This window comes from Rhinoraja longicauda, chromosome 9, assembly GCF_053455715.1.
Source record: "Rhinoraja longicauda isolate Sanriku21f chromosome 9, sRhiLon1.1, whole genome shotgun sequence".
Taxonomy (NCBI): Eukaryota; Metazoa; Chordata; class Chondrichthyes; order Rajiformes; family Arhynchobatidae; genus Rhinoraja; species Rhinoraja longicauda.
The window spans coordinates 69,461,703-69,478,478 of NC_135961.1; the positions used below are offsets into that span (position 1 = coordinate 69,461,703).

The 16,776-nt window shown below is 48.2% G+C and overlaps 1 protein-coding gene across 1 annotated transcript in view; it reads left to right on the forward strand.

Moving 5' to 3' along the window:
* abch1 (ATP-binding cassette, sub-family H, member 1) overlaps positions 1 to 15,786 on the forward strand; it is a 66,526-nt gene extending 50,740 nt beyond the window's left edge. The window contains exons 16-21 of the mRNA XM_078405960.1: positions 328 to 398; positions 4,306 to 4,394; positions 6,600 to 6,703; positions 9,149 to 9,308; positions 11,893 to 11,997; positions 15,276 to 15,786. Coding sequence (XP_078262086.1) covers positions 328 to 398; positions 4,306 to 4,394; positions 6,600 to 6,703; positions 9,149 to 9,308; positions 11,893 to 11,997; positions 15,276 to 15,382 — 636 coding nt within the window. The 3' untranslated portion in view covers positions 15,383 to 15,786. The remainder of the gene's footprint in view (positions 1 to 327; positions 399 to 4,305; positions 4,395 to 6,599; positions 6,704 to 9,148; positions 9,309 to 11,892; positions 11,998 to 15,275) is intronic.
* The last annotated feature ends 990 nt before the right edge of the window (positions 15,787 to 16,776 follow it).

Below are 16,776 nucleotides of genomic sequence, written 5' to 3' on the forward strand. Positions count from 1 at the left end.
ATATGAAGGGATGCATTTCCTGTGGTCAACCAAAATAAATGAACTGTTGTTGGGAATGAAACAAGGTGTTGCTGTGACAATAGACAATAGACAATAGACAATAGACAATAGACAATAGATGCAGGAGGAGGCCATTCGGCCCTTTGAGCCTGTACGCACCGCCATTCAATGTGATCATGGCTGATCATTCTCAATCAGTACCCCGTTCCTGCCTTCTCCCCATACCCCCTGACTCCGCTGGCATTAAGAGCTCTATCTAGACTTTACAGTGAGATGGTGAAGTGATGTGTGTCATGGACACTGACCATGTTATTTGTTTTATTGCAGATTGAAAAGCCAGTGTATGGCCACAGACATTCCAGTTTCACTATATTTATTGCGCCTGGTGCAATCTTAAGGTAAAGTTTAAAACCAGAGTTATCGATGCAATCCTGAAGCACAACAATGTCCTTGCTCCCAAATAGCAAGAGAATAATTGTAAAGATTGAATAATCTGAATGGTCTGAATAGAAACTTGGTGCAACGTGGCATCTCAAGGTAGTTCCCAAGCCCTTGTCTATTGTCTATTGTCTCCCCCTCTAGCATCCTCCACGAATGTTTGGTCCTGTCCGTTGATTATCCTCGTATGTGACTTGTCCCCAACCCAGGCGACTGTTTGCGTGCCAGCCACAAAAGCAGATCTACCAGCACACATTACAATCGCTCCACACTCTTAAAACTCCACACTGTCAAAGGCTCGATTGTAATCATGTGTTGTTTTTCTGCTGACTGGTTAGCACATAACAAAAGCTTTTCACTGTACCTCGGTACACGTGACAATAAACTAAACTGAACTGAACTGGTCAGATTTGGGCTGAACCAGCACTGATTCCTAACACCCATTTGTTTTCAGAAACGTAGTTGTCCATTTGTCCTGGGTCCTTGGTTGGTGTTCCCACAGTGTCTGGTGTTTGCAGCTGAGGTGTTGGTACCACAGTGGCCCGGCCACAACCTGGCTGCTGAGCTGACACATTGTGTAGGAAGGAACTGCAGATGCTGCTTTATATCATCATCATCATCATCACCATCGGCAGTCACTGGAAGCGAGTGTGACTGTCCTCTCCATAGGGTGGGACGCCTGTGCGTGACTTTGTTTAACGTGGGGAGACTGGTGCACAGACAGCCACCACATGGTCCTTGACAGATCTGGGTCAGGATCCAGTGGCGTGGAGTCCAAGACCCTTTTCTGCTGCAGCCTTCCCAGCCGTTGTGACGCTCCACTAAAGTCAGCCGCCACCCTCCCTCCGTCTGTTCCACAAGGTGACAACCCACCAAAGACAGACACAAAATGCTGGAGTAGCTCAGTGGGACAGGCAGCATCTCTGGCGAGAAGGAATAGGTGACGTTTTGGGTCGAGACCCTTCTTCAGACAAGCTAAGCTGAGCTGATGGGTAGCAATCTCCCTCCTGTGAGGAAGAGGTTGCATCTGAGCAATACGTTCCATTTCCATGCAACAATAGAGGTTCGAGGGGATCTGCCCACTGTGGCTGGCCCAGGCCAGCCCAGCTCTGAATCCTCCCCACCTGCTCTCTCCCCACAACCCTGTGCTTCCCACCCCCTCTCATCCTTTAATATCCCCCACAGCCACATCTTTGGTCATTTCCCTTGAGTATGTGACTTGGTTAGACTTTGTCTGATAATCCACACTCCTGTGAAGTGCTAGAAACACTTCACTACTCTGAGGGTGCTGTTGTTAAAATGGTCAGAAAGTTATTTGTCCCATTCCTGATTTTAGGAATGTTGTGCAAAGGGGAGGTGATTGTCAGATTATCTTCTACCTGACATTGGTTTTCTAAAACCATTCATGAGATCAGCTTCCACCACGTTTGAAGTAGAGCAATCCAGCTGAGAAAATGGAGTTGGATATGGCACACCCTCAGAAAACCTGCCACAAACATCACTCTGCCACAAACATCACCCGGCCACAAACATCACCCGGCCACAAACATCACCCGGCCACAAACATCACCCGGCCACAAACATCACCCTGCCACAAACATCACCCGGCCACAAACATCACCCAGCCACAAACATCACCCTGCCACAAACATCACCCTGCCACAAACATCACCCTGCCACAAACATCACCCGGCCACAAACATCACCCTGCCACAAACATCACCCGGCCACAAACATCACCCGGCCACAAACATCACCCGGCCACAAACATCACCCGGCAAGCCCTGAAATGGAACCCTCAAGGAAAAAGGAAAAGAGGTGGCCCCAGGAACAGCTGGAGAAGAGGTGTTGAGGCAGAAATGTCTGGGAGTGGCTCAACTGGGGAGATCTCGAAAGAACCGCCAACGACCGAGTGAGGTGGAGGACATTTGTCAATGGCCTATGCTCCCTAGAGGAGCAAAGCGCTTAAGAAGAAGTAGAATCCAGTTGCCAATAACTCCTCCCTCCACACGTTGCCAATGATTGTGTGGGAAGGAACTGCAGATGATGGTTAACACTGAAGATATACGCAAAATGGAGTGCCACATCAATAAGCACCTTATCCACACAGAGAGCCCACTGGATCGAAGATAGAGAGGAAGCAGAGGGTGGTGTGGGTAGGTCGACACAGAGTGCTGGAGTAACTCAGTGGGTCAGGCAGCATCTGTGGAGAACATGGATAGGTGACGTTTCACAGAGTGCTGGAGTAACTCAGCGGGTCAGGCAGCATCTGTGGAGAACATGGATAGGTGACGTTTCACAGAGTGCGGGAGTAACTCAGCGGGTCAGGCAGCATCTCTGGAGAGAAGGAATGGGTGACGTTTCGGGTCGAGACCCTTCTACAGACTCAGGGGAGAGGGTGACATGGAGATATGTGGAAGGGTAAGGTGTGAAAATGACAGATTAAAGCACACGATGATCAGTGAAATGTAGAATGTATTGTCAATGACTGTGATCCATGAACTTTGTTAATTCACTGCCTGATTCGCAGAGATACTCCAGCACTTTGTATATTTTTGACTCTTTGTGCACTTGCCAAGGTTCAACAGATGCCCAGTCCTTTCCCTTCACAACATTGGTGTTCCAGCATTAATAGTGACCCTGTTTGTAAAAGTAACATCTGATTGAGATGGTGATGGGTCCATATGGCACGCCACAGTCTGGTGTTTGGCCTCTGTGTTCTCCATGTCTCCTGGGTGATAGAGTTCCTTCCAAAAGCCTGTTGCTGCTTGCCCCTCACAGCTTGTCCCAGCTCACCAGAAAGTGATGAGCTGCAACACCAGGGGTTTCTGTTTGTTCCGCCTCAGTTCAGTTTATTGTCACGTGTACCGAGCGAGGTACAGTGAAAAGCTTTTGTTGCGTGCTAACCAGTCAGCGGAAAGACAACACATGATTACAATCGATCCATTACAGTGTACAGATACATGATAAGGGAATCACGTTTAGTGCAAGGTAAACAACCTCGTCACTACCCTCACCACATTACCTCAGCAGCACTGCTACCTGTCAAAGACTCCAGGTCTGCATCTCACTGCTGGGGTCTGACTACCCCTTTTTGGAGGGTTATGGTTAGGGGTGCCAACTTCCTCACTCCCAAATAAGGAACAAGGTGACATCACCGCCCTGCGCCCCACGTGTCCTCACCCAGCCAGTGGCCACGTGCTCCCGCTCCACCAATGGCGGCCGCCCGGGCCAGGAGGCGCGTTGCTATGCAACCTTCATTAGGCAGTGCCCGGGCCTACAGTGTCCGAGCCTACACTGTCCGGGCATGCAGTGTCCGGGTCTACAGTGTCCGGACCTACACTCTCCAGGCATGCAGTGTCCGGGTCTACACTGTCTGGGCCTACAGTGTGTGGGCCTACAGTGTCCGGGCCTACAGTGTTCAGGCCTACAGCGCCATCCGGGCCCAATACAGGAAAGGGCGGCCCCGACGGGACAAACCAATTTAGTCCAAAATACGGGATGTCCCGGCTAATACGGGACAGTTGGCAACCCTAGATATGGGCTATGGTGAGACTAGTTTGGCTGGGACATGGTAGCCGGTGTGGGCCAGTTGGGTGGAAGGGCCTGTTTCCACACTGTATGACTGTATGACTCTGCACTGGGTGGTATATCCAGCAGCCAGCACGGAATGATTGAACAATTATCCTCCTTTATGTGCAGGAAGGAACTGCAGATGTTGGTTTACACCAGAGTCAGACACAAGATCCTTCTTTGTACCTGCTGGTTTAGCTGTAGTTTGTTTAGAGATGCAGCAGTAGGGAACAGTTGTGGAGAAGGTGTTCAGGGCAGCACTGTAATGATGAGGAACTCGTTTTACATTTGCAGCATCACCTTCTTCCTGGCGCTGGGACTGACAACACTTTCCTTTGTGATCGAGCGGAGAGAAGGCTTGATGGACAGAGGCTGGGTGGCAGGTTGGACTCTCTCATTTTGATGACAAATTAAGGCCCTGAGTAAATTTCCCTGGTGAGGGACGAATAAAGGAATATATTAAACTGTGATGACTAATGACAACACTTAACAGATAAGAGTCCCGCCACCATTATCTCTGGCTAGATCTGTACGTGCAGTCACTAGACAATAGACAATAGGTGCAGGAGGAGGCCATTCAGCCCCTCGATCCAGCACCACCATTCAATGTGATCATGGCTGATCATTCACAATCAGTACTCCGTTCCTGCCTTCTCCCCATACTCCCTGACTCCGCTATCCTTAAGAGCTCTACTGTTCACAATGACATCTTCCAACATCTTTGCTCACTACACACATGTTCATCAGTTCTAGGAGCAGAATTAGGCCATTCGGCCCATCAAGTCTACTCCACCATTCAATCATGGCTGATCTATCTCTCCCTCCTAACCCCATTCTCCTGCCTTCTCCCCATAACCCCTAACACCCGCACTAGTCAAGACTCTGCCAATCTCCGCTTTAAAAATATCTTTATATTTCTTATTGATCCTTCTCCTCACCATGAAACAGACCATCAAACTGGCCGTGAATGAACGTGACAATTTGTCAACACAAGGAACTGCAGATGCTGGAAGTGCTGGAAGAACACAACGGGTTAGGCTGCATCTGTGGAGGGAATGGACAGGTGACATTTGAGATCAGATCAGGACCCTTCCTCAGACTGATGGAGTTGGGGGGAGAAAGCTAAAGGCTGGCGAGTGATAGGTGGGTACAGGGGAGGGGGTGTTGGCAGATGGGTGGAGATAGTGACAAAGGCTGGCAAGTGATAGGTGGGTACAGGGGAGGGGGTGTTGGCAGATGGCTGGAGGTGAGATGGAGACTAAAGGTGTGAGTGAAGGAGAGCTGAGGAGTGAAGCATAAAGCCAGAGGCACACCAAGCATATTGAGAATTAGTAGGCACAGGTTTAAGGTGAGAGGAGAAAGATTTAATCGGAACCTGAGGGGCAACGTTTTCACTCAGACGGTGTTGGATGTCTGGAACGAGCTGCCAGAGGAGGTAGCCAACACAGGTACAAATGCCACATTCAACAGACATTGGAGAGATCTACAGGAAAGAACTGCAGGTGCTGGTTTAAATCGAAGGTAGACACAAAATGCTGGAGTAACTCAGCGGGTCAGGCAGCATCTTTGGAGAGAAGGAATGGGTGACGTTTCGGGTCGAGACCCTTCTTCAGACTGATGTCAAGGTAGGAGGTGGGACAAAGATAGAATGTAGTCAGAGACAGTAAGACTAGTGGGAGAACTGGGAAGGGGGAGAGGATGGAGGGAGAGGGGAAGCAAGGGCTATCTGAAGTTAGAGAAGTCAATGTTCATCCTGCTGGTGTGTAAACTACCCAAGCGAACGGACGGCTGAGATGAGGTGAGACTTCTTCTCTCAGAGTCACAGGTTGATAGAACTCTTCTTCAAAGGCAGTGGAGGCAGTCAGTGAACAGGACAGACAGAGAGAGGGAGGGAATAGGAACAGGTGAAGTGTGGTTGTCAGGGAGGTGGGAGAGTGGAGCTGAGGTCGTGCTGCACTGCCAGAGATTTTAGTGAATTGTTCATGTTCATAAATGATAGGAACAGAATGAGGCCATTCGGCCCATCAAGTCTACTCCGCCATTCAATCATGGCTGATCTATCTCTCCCTCTCAACCCTTAAATATATCCACTGACTTAACCTCCACAGCCTCCTGTGGCATGAATTCACCACAGATTCACCACCCTCTGACTAAAGAGATTCCTGCTCCAGCATTGTGACCAGGCTCAGGGTCGGCTCCGACTCCTGGATTGTTTTTAAATAATGAATCTATTTTGCAGCATTTATTTTAATGAAAGGGGAATGAGCATGTGAAGGAAGGGTCTTGCAAGTAACCTTCTAAAGGAGATAATGGGAATAAATAGATTGTGTGTAGCGTGGAGGTTATGAAAACACACACGATCCACACAAAATACTGGAGTAACTCAGCGGGTCAGGCAGCATCTCTGCAGAGGTGGAATGGGTGACGTTTCTGGGTGGAGACCCTTCAGACAGTTGGGTATGAGGCAGTTGACCTGATTAGCGGTTTCATGGTGATATTGTATCGTTATTGTGTGGGGAAGCATGCATCCTGTCACTGTGCCTCAGCTATTGCTGCACGTTTTGCTCACTCATTGTGCTCTTCTGCAGGTGTTAGTTCCCTGGAGGTCATGCTGGCTCACACCCTTTCCCAGCTGGTGACCATGACTGTTCAGATCATTCTGCTGCTCATCTTTACATTCCTTGTTTTCAAGGTCAGTAATTTCCTGCACATCTGTCGTCTGGGAGATTATTAAAGTGGCTGCCTTTCACAATGAGCAGCAAGGAAATACTCAGCTTGGCAGGAGATTGGTGTCACAACTGGTGGCATTATGCACATGACAATCTATTGAAGCCTGCAGTCACCTGCATTTAATGTGTATGTTCATGTTCATAAGTGATAGGAGCAGAATTAGGCCATTCAGCCCATCATGTCCACTCCGCCATTCAATCACGGCTGATCTATCTCTCCCTCATAACCTCATTCTCCTGCCTTCTCCCCATAACCTCGACAACTTCTAATCCAGAATCTATCTATCTCTGCCTTACAAATATCCACTGACTTGGCCTCCACGGCATTTTGTGGCAAAGAATTCCACAGATTCACCACCCTCTGGCTGAAGAAGTCCCTCCACGTCTCCTTTCTGAAGTTATTATTTTTGTGTTGTTGGTGCTTTTGTATTAGAACTGTAAAATAAATGTGGCAACACTCGATCTGTTTGCCACTCACTGACCCAGGGAATGGGACTGAGTGTACTGACAGACAGACGGAGCTGTCTAGTTTAGTTTGTTTAATTTAGAGATACAGTCCAGAAACAGGCCCTTCGGCCCACCGGGTCCGCGTCGACCAGCGATCACCGCACATCAACAGTGTCCTCCCTCCCAGGAAATGTTTCCTCGTTGTCTCCCCACACTGAACGCCTGAGATTGAGGAAACGTGGCTCAATGCCCTGCCTCTGCCCCTCAGTTCTTTACATTCACAACATTGTTGCTTAACATTGACTCAGCTTTGTACATTAACACATGGTGTTAATCTGATTGAGTTACTGGGAAGATAGACACAGAATGCTGGAGTAACTAAGCGGGATAGGCAGAATCTCTGGATGGAAGGAATAGGGCAGCATAGTGGCACAGCAGTAGAGTTGCTGCCTTACAGCGAATGCAGCACCGGAGACCCAGGTTCCATCCTGACTACGGGTGCCGTCTGTACGGAGTTTGTACGTACTCCCTGTGACCTGCGTGGGTTTTCTCCGAGATCTTCAGTTTCCTCCCACACTCTAAAGACGTGCAGTACACCCTACTGTGTGTGGGATAGTGTTAGTGTGTGGGATCGCTGGTCGGCGCGGACCCAGTGGGCCAAAAGGGCCTGTTTCTGCGCTGTATCTCTAATCCAAACTAAACTAAACTAAAGGAATGGGTGACGTTTCGGTTCAAGACCCTTCTTCAGACTGAGAGTTGGGGAGAGGGAGACACAGAGATAAGGGGGTGTAAGGTGTGAAAACAAGACATCAAAGGGGATGCGTTTCAAGGAAAACGTAGAATAGATAATTGTTAGCCAGGAGAAGGTGACAATGAAGCACACAGAGATAACATTGGATACAGAGATAAAACAGGGATATTGGAAATATTGTTTCCACAGCTCCAGACTGGCACAGGAGTTTTTGATTGCAAGGAACATGTGTTTATTACTAAATTCGCAGCAAAGCACGGTTAACTTTCCATATTTTGGCACAAAATGACTCTAAAGTTCTGTGCTTTGTTCGACCAGCACGTCATTGAACTAAATCAGTGTGTTGAGCTTTAAATATTTAATATTAAGCATTCAAATGCTCATTCCAAATTGCTATTTTACTTTTCAAGATTGGGTAGATGTTCAAGATTGGGATGTTATCTCGCTAACATCTTGAATCACAATTGTTCCACATTTTCAAATGTAAAGATAAAGGGAATAAGATAAATGATAAAACGTGCAGCGCGGTGGTAGAGCGGTAGATTGCTGCCTCACATCGCCAGAGACCCAGCTAGATCTTGACATCAGGTGCTGTCTGTATGGAGTTTGTACGTTCTCTACATGACCTGCCTGGGTTTTCTCCGGTTTCCTCCCACTTCTCAAAGGCCTACAGGTTTGTAAAGACTTATAAGTTAGTTGGCTTTGGTAAAAAGAATTTTAGATTTTTAGATTTAGAGATACAGCGCAGAAACAGGCCCTTCGGCCCACCGGGTCCGTGCCGACCAGTGATCCCCGCACATCAACACTATCCTAAACCCACTAGGGACAATTTTTACATTTGCCCAGCCAGTTAACCTACATACCTGCACTTCTTTGGAGTGTGGGAGGAAACCGAAGATCTCGGAGAAAACCCACGCAGGTCACGGGGAGAACGTACAAACTCCGTACAGACAGCACCCGTAGTCAGGATGGAACCTGAGTCTCCGGCGCTGCATTCGCTGTAAGGCAGCAACTCTACCGCTGCGCCACCGTGCCGCCCTATTGTTCCTAGTGTGTAGGATAGTGCTAGTGTACGGGGATCACTGGGTTGGCACGGGCTCAGTGGACCGAAGGGCCTGTTTCCGTGCTGTATCTCTAAAGTAAACTAACCTGGTTGTTGGTTTTAAGTGGACATTTTGATGGTTGGCTTTCTGTGTGTTTGTTGTTGAAGATTCCAAATGAAGGTTCCTTGTTGCTGGTGGCCACCCTCATCCTGCTGCAAGGCATTACCGGCATCTCTCTGGGCCTGGTCATCTCCGCTGCCTTTGACGATGAGCAGTCGGCAGCCCAGGTGGCCCTCGGCATCTTCTACCCTGATATTGTCCTGAGCGGTGAGTGTGGCTGCTTGCGGTGGGAAGTGCCTGGTGTCAGTTCCAGGTGGAATTCATCGCCTCAATGGGCAGCAGAGGCCAAAACCGCGGGTGTTTTTAAAGCGGAGGTTGATAGCTTCTTGATTAGTAAGGGTGTCAAAGGTTATGGGGAGAAGCCATGAGAATAGGGTTGAGAGGGAACAGTAGATCAGCCATGATTGAATGGCGCAGCAGCCTCGATGGGCCAAATGGCCTAATTCTGCTGCTCTGACTAATGGTCTTAAGAGCTGCAGAAATGCCGTTATAGGCGGCACGGTGGGGCAGCGGGTAGAGCTGCTGCCTCACAGCGCCGGGTTCCATCCTGACTACGGGTGCTGTCTGTACGGAGTTTGCACGTTCTCCCCGTGACCGCGTGGGTTTCTCCAGGTGCTCCGGTTTCGTCCCACACTCCAAAGACGTGCAGGTTTGTAGGTTAATTGGCTTCTGTGAAAATTGTAAATTGTCCCTGGTGTTGGTGGGATAGTGTTAGTGTGCGTGGATCGCTGGTCGGCGCGGACTCAGTGGGTCGAAGGACTTGTGTCCGCACTGTATCTCTAAACTAAACTAAACTAAATATATTGGATTGTTAGGTTCAGCTGAAGCAAGAGATTGTGCTGATGGAGGCAAGTTACTTGTTCCTTTCATTCAAAGTCACTGCTCCTGCAAAGCTCCTCTTGCAGCAAAGATAAAGTCCCTTAATTCAGCTCAAACATCATCAGGGTGGAGGTCCTGGGGCTGAGCCCCTCACTGGTGCCCACAGCCTGCCTGACATCACCCTGTCCACAGTTAGACCACTGTCTCTCCCTGGTACTCTGCACTGGTTTGGTTCTGGTGCCCAATACATGTTGCTATCTCACTTTCCAGTTGTGTAACTCTGAACAATTTCACCCAATCCTCTCAGCAACGCAGTGTCTCAGCTTTCCCTGGGAAGCCCTTTCCCTTTGTGCTCTGATTAACTGTTAGCTCGAATGAGAAGGCTCCAGATTTCACAGAGGGACCTGTCTGAGTGGTGGCAATGCTTTTCAGCAGTGAATCAGATCACAGATGTGTGCAGTTTTGGTCTCCTAACCTGAGGAACCTGAGGAAAGACGTTCTTGCCTTAGAGGGAGTACAGAGAAGGTTCACCAGATTGATCCCTCGGATGGCAGGACTTTCATATGAGGAAAGACTGGATAGACTCGGCTTGTACTCGCTGGAATTTAGAAGACTGAGGGGGGATCTTATAGAAACATATAAAATTCTTAAGGGGTTGGAGAGGCTAGATGCGGGAAGATTGTTCCCGATGTTGGGGGAGTCCAGAACCAGGGGTCACAGCTTAAGGATAAGGGGGAAGTCTTTTAGGACTGAGATGAGAAAACATTTCTTCACACAGAGAGTGGTGAGTCTGTGGAATTCTCTGCCACAGAAGGTAGTTGAGGCCAGTTCATTGGCTATATTTAAGAGGGAGTTAGATGTGGCCCTTTTTGCTAAAGGGATCAGGGGGTATGGAGAAAAGGCAGGTACAGGCTACTGAGCTGGATGATCAGCCATGATCATATTGAATGGCGGTGCAGGCTCGAAGGGCCGAATGGCCTACTCTTGCACCTATTTTCTATGTTTCTATGTTTCTATGTTTCTATGTTTCTATATTCTTTCACAAAATGCTGGAGTAACTCAGCAGGTCAGGCAGCATCTCAGGAGAGAAGGAATGGGTGACGTTTCGGGTCGAGACCCTTCTTCAGACTGATGTCAGGGGGGCGGGACAAAGGAAGGATATAGCTGGTGACAGGAAGACAGAGGGAGAACTGGGAAGGGGGAGGGGAAGAGAGGGACAGAGGAACTATCTAAAGTGGGAGAAGTCGATGTTCATACCACTGGGCTGCAAGCTGCCCAGGCGAAATATGAGGTGCTGTTCCTCCAATTTCCGGTGGGCCTCACTATGGCACCGGAGGAGGCCCTTGACAGAAAGGTCAGACTGGGAATGGGAGGGGGAGTTGAAGTGCTCGGCCACCGGGAGATCAGGTTGGTTAACGCGGACCGAGCGCAGGTGTTGAGCGAAGCGATCGCCGAGCCTGCGTTTGGTTCAGCTCAGTTTAGTTTATTGTCACGTGTACTAAGGTACAGTGAAAATCTTTTGTTGCGTGCTAACCAGTCAGCGGAAAGACAATACATGATTACAATCAAGCCATTACACTGTGTAGATACATGATAAGGGAATAACGTTTAGTGCAAGATAAAGCCAGCACAGTCCGATCAAGGATAGTCCGAGGGTCACCAATGAGGTAGATAGTAGTTCAGCACATGGATAGGTGACGTTTCACAGAGTGCTGGAGTAACTCAGCGGGTCAGACAGCATTTGTGGAGAACATGGATAGGTGACGTTTCACAGAGTGCTGGAGTAACTCAGCGGGTCAGACAGCATTTGTGGAGAGAAGGAATGGGAGACGTTTCGGGTGGAGACCCTTCTTCTCATGCTGTACAACACAAAGAACAGCTTCTCCATCCGGTCTTTCCCCAGGCAGCCTAATGGCCGCTGTGTTTTAGCAGCTGATTGAATCCCAGCTTGTTTCCGTTTTCTTATTTGCAGGAGTGATTTGGCCAATTGAAAGTATTCCTTATGCACTCAGATGCATCAGTTTAACTTTGCCACAAACGTATGCATCAGAAGCTCTTCGATGTATAATGTACCGAGGTAAGGAAACGTTTCTTTTCAGACGTACGTCTTCATTTACGTTACTTGTTTGAAAAGTAATCGATGTATCTGAAAACTAATTTTCATCATTAAAAAGGTTCAGCTTTGCAATAATTGTATAGATTCCAAATAGATAGGATCTGCAGATGCTGGTTTATACCAAATATAGACACAAATTGCTGGAGTAACTCAGCGGGTCAGGCAGCATCTGTGGAGAACATGGATAGGTGACGTTTCACAGAGTGCTGGAGTAACTCAGCGGGTCAGGCAGCATCTGTGGAGAACATGGATAGGTGACGTTTCACAGAGTGCTGGAGTAACTCAGCGGGTCAGGCAGCATCTGTGGAGAACATGGATAGGTGACGTTTCACAGAGTGGTGGAGTAACTCAGCGGGTCAGGCAGCATCTCTGGAGAACATGGATAGGTGACGTTTCGGGTTGACACCATCTTCAGGCTTCAGGGATAGGCACGTGGATACACATGGAATGAAGAGATGGATCGCTTGCAGACAGAGGAGATTAGTTTATCCTGGCATCATGTTGGGCATGGACATTGTGGGCAGAAGGGCCTGTTCCTGTACTGTACAGTTATGTGTTCTAGCTGTTCTTGTGTCAAATGTTTAGTCCATCCACTAAATCAGGGTTGACTCCCCTCGTTGACCAATCAGGATCAACTCCCCCTCATTAACCAATCAGGGTTGACTCTTGGCCGCGTTGGCCAATCCGGGTTGACTCTTGGCCCTGTTGGCCAATCAGGGTTGACTCTTGGCCCCGTTGGCCAATCAGGATTGACTCTTGGCCGCGTTGGCCAATCCCGGGTTGACTCTTGGCCGCGTTGGCCAATCAGGGTTGACTCTTGGCCGCGTTGGCCAATTAGGGTTGACTCTTTGTCCCTGTTGGCCAATCAGGGTTGACTCTTGGTCATGTTAGCCAATCAGGGTTGACTCTTGGCCACGTTGGCCAATCAGGGTTGACTCTTGGCCGCGTTGACCTGGCCCATTGCCCCATTCCCGGTGGGCCGACTGAGTGCCGGAGATGACTGTGAGGTTTCCACAAACGTGAAACCAGTGCCTGTCTGGGCATGTCTGCCCTTCAGTTCACTGCCTCCCTTGCACTGTTATATGTCAGAAGCAAGACATGTGATCACAACCAAGTTTAAAACCACACCTTACATTTGATGCTTAATTATTTTTATGCTTGAAAATCTGGAATATACGTTTCAAACTAAATGAAGGAGCCAATGTGAGACATGAGGACTTTGGTGCTCCAGCCTATCCAGGTCCTGTGAGAGTTTTCTCCATATTCTTGTCATTTATTAAACGTAGTAAATGTGAATCAAATGCAGGAACACATTCGTTGTTTCCTCTCTAAACCACTATTCCTGATTCAAACGCAAGTTCACAAGTTATAGGAGTAGAATTAGGCCATTCGGCCATCAAGTCCAATCTGCTATTCAACCTTGGCTCATCTCTGCCTCCTAACCCCATTTTTCCTCCTTCTCCCCATAACCCTAGACACCCATTTTAATCAAGAATTTGTCTATCTCTGCCTTAAAAATATCCACTGACTTGGTCTCCCCAACACTCTGTGGCAATGAGTTCCACAGATTAACTACCCTCTGACTAAAGAAGTTCTTCCTCACCTCCTTTCTAAAAGACTGCCCTTTAGTTCTGAGGCTGTGCTCTCTGGTCCTAGACTCTCCCACCAGTGGAAACATCCTCTCCACATCCACTTTCACTATTCTGTAAGTTTCGTTGAGGTCTCCCCTCAACCTTCTAAACTCCAGCGATAACAGGCCCAGTGTTGTCAAACGCTCATCATAGGCTAACCCACTCATTCCTGGGATCATTCTCATAAACCTCCTCTGGGCCCTCTCCAGAGCCAGCACATCCTTCCTCAGATATGGGGCCCAAATTTGTTCACTGGACTCCAAGTGCGGCCTGACCAGCGCCTTAGAAAGTCTCAACATTACTCCAAGTGTGGCCTGACCAGTGCCTTAGAGAGTCTCAGCATTACACCAAGTGTGGCCTGACCAGCGCCTTAGAGAGCCTCAACATTACACCGGCACTTGATTATTTTTTGTCACATTGAGCAGTCCTTTGCAAATGTAATCTGTGAATCGCTGACTTTAGTTTTGCCTGGGTGGGAGTATCACTTAAAATAGATGTGTGCTTGATAATTAATAGAAACATAGAAACCTGGAAAATAGGTGCAGGAGGAGGCCATTCAGCCCTTCGAGCCATCACCACCATTCATTGTGATCATGGCTGATCATTCTCAATCAGTAACCCGTGCCTGCCTTCTCCCCATATCCCTTGATTCCACTAGCCCCTAGAGCTCTATCTAACTCTCTTTTATATTCATCCAGTGAATTGGCCTCCACTGCCCTCTGTGGCAGAGAATTCCACAAATTCACAACTCTCTGGGTGAAAAAGTTCCTTCTCACCTCAGTTTTAAATACATCTGAGGCCTATCAAACAACATTAATATGTTAAACTAAACTAAAAAAAAAGTCATTTTCCCAGAGTAGGGGAATCGAGAAGAAGAGGCAATAGGTTTAAGGTGAAGGGGAAAAGATTGAATAGGAATCTGAGGGGTCACTTTTTCATACAAAGGGTAGTGGGTGTATGGAACGAGCTGCCAGAGGAGATAGTTGAGGCTGGGAAACATTTTGGCAGGTACATTGATGGGACAGGTTTGAAGGGATATGGACCAAGCGCAGGCAGGTGGGCACTGTCCCAGTGTAGATGGGACATCTTAGTCGGTGTGGACAAGTTGGGCCGAAGGGCCTGTTCCCACGTTCTATAACTATGACTCTATGTTCAACAGTTTAGAATAACACATAAGAAGACATAAGACCGGGAAGGGTCTTGACTCAAAACGTCACCTATCCATGTTCTCCACAGATGCTGCCTGACCTGCTGAGTTACTCCAGCACTCTGTGAAACGTCACCTATCCATGTTTTCCAGAGATGCTGCCTGACCCGCTGAGTTACTCCAGCACTTTGTCTCTAACCTAAGATTGACAAAATCCTCAACGCCTTTTTGCCGCTGCAAATGTACATCACTCACCTCTCTCATTATTTTCACAGAAATCTTAGTTTTGGGGAGTTGGTCTGGGTTTAGTGAGGAGAGATGAACTCCCTCCTCATGTTCATGAAGTTCGATTAGAATGACTAAGATACTCAGTAATGAAAGGTCACACATTGTCATCATAGTTTGCCCATTCCAATTCCCCATCCCTTGCCCATTCCAAGCGGCTGCCTTTAATTTTTCAGGATGGGGGTTCAGCCACTGGCCGGTGTGGAATGCATTTATCATCACCTTGGCCTGGAATGCATTCTTCCTTTTATCAGCAACAATCATATTGAAAGTAAGAAGATAACAAAGATGGGAAGAGATGGATAGAAAGGACCTGATGCAGATGCTGGTTTAAACCGAAGATAGACACCAAAAGCTGGAGTAACTCAGTGGGACTGGCAGCATCTCTGGAGAGAAGGAATGGTCTGCTTCAAGGATTACATCTGAATGATCAACATCCGGGTCAGAGGAAACCATCGGTAATTGTCGAGTTGAAAATTAATATTTGAAATGAATTTTCTGCCAAACTTAGCATTTCTACGGTATCTTGTTTTTCATCTAATTTTGAAACACAATGATTGTTAATGAGGATAAGTGTGCTGCTGTATTGGAAATGAATAACTTGAATAAACCTGCCTGCCTTCCCCCGAGCTCACTGCCTCCTAGTGACTGGCTGAGGCTTGGGTAAGATGTCTTATCCTTGAACCTTCCCCCCGAGCTCACTGCCTGCTGGTGACTGGCTGAGACTTGGGTAAGATGTCTTATCCTTGAACTTACCCCCGAGCTCACTGCATGCTGGCGATTGGCTGAGACTTGGGTAAGATGTCTTATCCTTGAACCTTCCCCCCGAGCTCACTGCCTGCTGGTGACTGGCTGAGACTTGGGTAAGATGTCTTATCCTTGAAATAAACAGAATCATTGGTTATTTGGCCCAAAGGAATTGCAATGGCTTTATTCGCAAGATCACAAGTAAATATTGATGACAAGTGCCATGTTTCCCATCTGGCTCATCCATCCTGAGTACACAACCTGCTCCCTTGACTCATAGTTTATTCCATTCTTTTCTCCAGCATTCTTCCTGCACTTTCTTGTGGGAATTCTACGGCAACCCACGGTTGCCTTATTAACACATTGAGTGTGGAAATGGCATGTGTGGATTCCACAGCTCATTCTGTTATCACAACGCCGGCCAATGTGCCCACTCATTCCTGTACGGTTAGACTTTCCCACTGAACACATGTCTCTACTCCAGAGGCTTCTGCTGTTTGTGATCAGGCCAGGGATTCATTATCAGCTGAACAAAATCATGTGGTTAAATAACTCCTTTCATCAAATTAAATGTTGGGAATTACCAACTTACCAACTTCATGCTTCTTCAAACTCTGGGAATAGTAGACAGGAGATGTGTCCCAATGCAGTGTCCCAATTAATGGTGCCAACTATCTCACTCCCAAATAAGGGACAAGGTGACGTCACCACCCCATGCCCCACGTGACCTCACCCAGCCAGTGGCCACGTGCTCCAGCTTCACCAATGGCGGCCGCCCGGGCCAGGAGGCGGGTTGCTATGCAACCTCCGTTATGCAGCGCCCAGGCCTCCGGACCTACACTGTCCGGGCCTGCACTGTCCGAGCCTACACTGTCCGGGCCTACACTGTCCGGACCTACAATGTCCGGGCCTACACTGTCCGGGCCTACA